Source organism: Urtica dioica, chromosome 9, assembly GCF_054948205.1.
Source record: "Urtica dioica subsp. dioica isolate 48M chromosome 9, U.dioica_male_clone48M_v1_H2, whole genome shotgun sequence".
In the NCBI taxonomy this organism is placed as follows: Eukaryota; Viridiplantae; Streptophyta; class Magnoliopsida; order Rosales; family Urticaceae; genus Urtica; species Urtica dioica.
The window spans coordinates 9,187,628-9,191,382 of NC_142764.1; the positions used below are offsets into that span (position 1 = coordinate 9,187,628).

The 3,755-nt window shown below is 46.2% G+C and overlaps 1 protein-coding gene across 1 annotated transcript; it reads right to left on the minus strand.

Moving 5' to 3' along the window:
* Positions 1–1,131: 1,131 nt before the first annotated feature.
* Positions 1,132–2,938, minus strand: LOC149384838 (tetrahydroberberine oxidase-like). The gene has a single exon (XM_089626928.1). The coding sequence runs from the start codon at positions 2,892–2,894 to the stop codon at positions 1,251–1,253; it is 1,644 nt and encodes a 547-aa protein (XP_089483054.1). The 5' UTR covers positions 2,895–2,938; the 3' UTR covers positions 1,132–1,250.
* Positions 2,939–3,755: the final 817 nt, after the last annotated feature.

The window sequence follows — 3,755 nt, forward strand, 5'->3', positions numbered from 1 at the left end:
GCCCACCGGATGGCAGGGAGCGGGGCGCGCGAGGCATCACGCCCAGGAGGACGCAGGGCGCGCGGGGCGTGTCGTCTGGATGGGCGCGGGGCGCGCCGGGCGCGGCGTGCCCGGCCGAGGCGTTGGGATCGCTCGACCGACGCAGCAGGGATGCACGGCCGGGGCAGCAGGGGCACCCGGCCGAAGCAGCAGGGGCGCTCGGCCGGGGCAGCAGGACGCTCGGCCGGGGCAGCAGGGACGCTCGGCCGGGGCAGCAGGAGCACCCGGCCGAGGCAGCAGGGGCGCTCGGCCGGGGCAGCAGGAGCACCCGGCCAAGGCAGCAGAGGCGCTCGGCCGGGGCGCTGGGGCGTGCGCGGGCCGGGACGCCCGAGGCGCGGGAGCGCGCGCGGTTCGGGACGGCCGAGGGCGCGGGAACGCGCGCGGGCCGGGACGCCCTGGGGCGCGGGAGCGCACGCGGGCCTGGCGCGCTAGGGCGCGCTAAGGCCCACTGGGCCGGGGGCGCGGGTGCGCGTGGCCCCTGGGCCGTGGGTGCGTCAGGGCCCTCGGGCCTGGTGGGCCGGGGCCCGTTGGGCTTCTGGCCGGCGAAGCCCGGCCAGTCTTGAATTGTTTTTGAATTTCCGGCGTCCCGAAAATGACCGGTAACACCTACAATCTGGGCTTTGAGATTGCTCTGGACTAGGACGAAATAAGATTAATTTGAGCCCGATAATAAGTATTAATAGAGGCTGAAGTTCAACGTAAATATATATACGGACAATTAGGTCATTAGCCCAATAGCCCACATTCTTTAAAAAATAGTCGAAGTTTCATTTTATTTAGAAAATAGTCTACCAGTTCGAAGTAAATTAAATTAACTATTTTAGTTAATTTAATTTACTTCGGCTTCCTGAGCTACTTTTTAGAATAAAATAAAACTTTGACTAGAACCTTAAAAAAAGCTAGAAGATTAGCTAGATGCAACAAATTATTCATATATATATATATATTATATATATATATATATATATATATATATATATATATATTACAGTGTTAATGGTTTTTGCTAAATATGTCTTCGTATATTTTCTATATATTCACGCGTAAACGGATTCAACTTTATTTCAATATAAAGGACTATATCAAATAATGTTTTAACAAATGTGTAAGCTATGATCCAGGTACAAGACCTAGGGTCACGATTTATTCATAGACAACTAAAGATAGATATACGACGTAATTAGCTATGCTATTGCATAACCTCTTAACAATTAATGTCCTCTTTTCTTCCACACGGACGAAAGAGACGGAATGCTTTGCTCGTTCCTGAAGAAATCAGTGGGATCAACCATGGTCTTGACACGAACCAGCCTGTTGAAGTTATTCTTGAAATACTTGGTTCCCCAAATGCTTGCCTGAGCGTAACTTGTTGTGCCCTTGTCATTATTTGTCCCAACATCAAGGTCCCTGTAGTTCAAATAAGCCGATCTAGGGTTTTTAGAGACGTAGGGAGTCATGTATTTGTAAAGTCTTCTGATCCAATCAATACGCATTTGTGCTACTGTAACATTTGCTTCTGGTTCCCAGTAGATTAAGTACTGAATCTTGTAGATGTTACCAGCTCTATGCGGAAACGGAATCTCGGATTCCGAAATCTCGTTCATTTTCCCGCCATAAGGGCTCATAATCAGGATTCCCCTTCCGGCCTCTTCTTCAAACAGCTTCTCCCATATTCCCTCCAGCCCTTTCTTAGGAATCGGATGCGTCACGTAATCTGACTTTGCTTTGTAGGACAGGCCCGGCTCGGGTAATCGGTTGAGCAGAATCTCCAAAGGCTGTCCTTGAAATCCGTCAAAGTACAGGATGGATTCGATCCAGCTCATTTCCATGCAGTCTTCTCTTCTCAGCCCTAGCTCGGGGAAGCGTTGTTGCATCAAGGGAATGAGGCGTTCAATTCCACCAAGGAACAAAGAGTTGAAGGAAACCTGTATTGTCTTTCCCCCGGGTCGGTCAGTCGATTTCACAGCCTGGATGATGAGCCTGATGAAGAGGTCTTCATGTAATTTGTCGGCTAATTGTTGCCACCGGTGGACGAGCTGAGTAACATTCTGGGACAAGTTCTTTTCGATGGTGAACACGGTCACAGTTGGTGGGACTGGGACAAGCCGAACTTTCCACGACAGAATGACTCCATAGCTGGCTCCTCCTCCGCCGCGGATAGCCCAGAACATGTCCTCTCCCATTGATTTTCGGTCAAGAACCTGTCCCTCTGCGTTCACGACAAGAGCGTCTACGACTTGATCCGCAGCGAGGCCGTATTTTCGTAGCATAGTCCCATAGCCGCCTCCACTGAAGTGTCCTCCTACTCCAACAGTGTGGCAAACCCCTGCCGGGAAGCCTAGGGTTAGGGACTTCTCTGCGATCCTGTAGTAAACGTCTCCAATAGTAGCTCCGGATTCGATCCACGCTAGTCGGTTTTGCACGTCAACGTCGATGGACCGGATATTGATGAGGTCGAGGATGACAAATGGGAGGTTGGACACGTAAGAGAGACCCTCATAGTCATGGCCACCGCTCCGGATTCTGATCTGAATGCCGTGTTTCTTAGCACAAATTACTGTGGTTTGGACGTGGGAGACTTGGGTAGGCGTTATGATCACGAGGGGCTTTGGGGTTGACGGAGAATCGAATCTAGGGTTTCGGATGGAGAAGGTCAGGACAGTGAAATATGAAGTAGTGTTTCTTGGAGTGTAGATGAGTTCTGGGTTAATTGACGTTGTGTTTGAAGAAGGATATTGATGATCAGATAGACATTGAAGAAAATCTTCGTGTTTGTGAGCTAAGGTTATCAACGAGAACGAATGAATGAAGAGAAGAACGATTGGAAAGATTGAGGAGATCAATGAAGGCTTCATTTTTCTTTTCCTTTTGTTTTCTTCTTGAATTTGGAATGTTATAATGAGATATTAGGCTAGAGGTTATGGGCTCTATATATAGTATAGTATCTGCACATGCCCGGCACTGGATAGAATTATGAGAAATGTGGCATTGAATAATTATCAATGACGTGGATATGTAGGGCGAGAAATTTTCAACAATTTGCATGCAAGGCTAGGGCGTGAAGTAATTACATGCATGTAAATGCCTCATATTTGACTTTCAATATAGAATAGTCTATAAATTTATTTCCAATGGTCTATTGGTCTAAATAGTGGGATCATCATTTCCATTAGCCTTCCCTAATATTTGAAAAGTAGATATTCCGTTTGCAAGTCTTTCCCTACACATATATACTCCCTTGAAGTCTTACCATGCCAGGTAGTGTGGAAAGATGAATTATATCGTTGGTTAAATTTCGAAAATATAATAATATGATTGTTTAGTGTATGCTAAAAGTAGAAAGAACGAAATGTGCAGTGGATAAAAGAAAATAAAGGTAGTACGTCTACTAAAAGGTTACCTCTCTGACATGGAATGGAAATCGAAAGGAACAAATTGTTTTCACACCTGTATTTATACACTCGTCTTATTAACATTTTAAGTAGTTTTGATATTAAATTTTGCGTAATCTTATATGCATATTCTGATTTTTTTTTTCGTCGTATCATACGAAACAGTTTAAAAGAAAGCTCAATTCTCATCTATCGTCGTTATAATCTTCCTTTCGATACTCAAATTGTTGTGTTTGCGCTGAGGAACTAGTACTAGTCATAAATTTCGGCTTTAAAATAACACAAAAAATTATATTTTATTTTAGTTTAGCGATCAAGCATTAG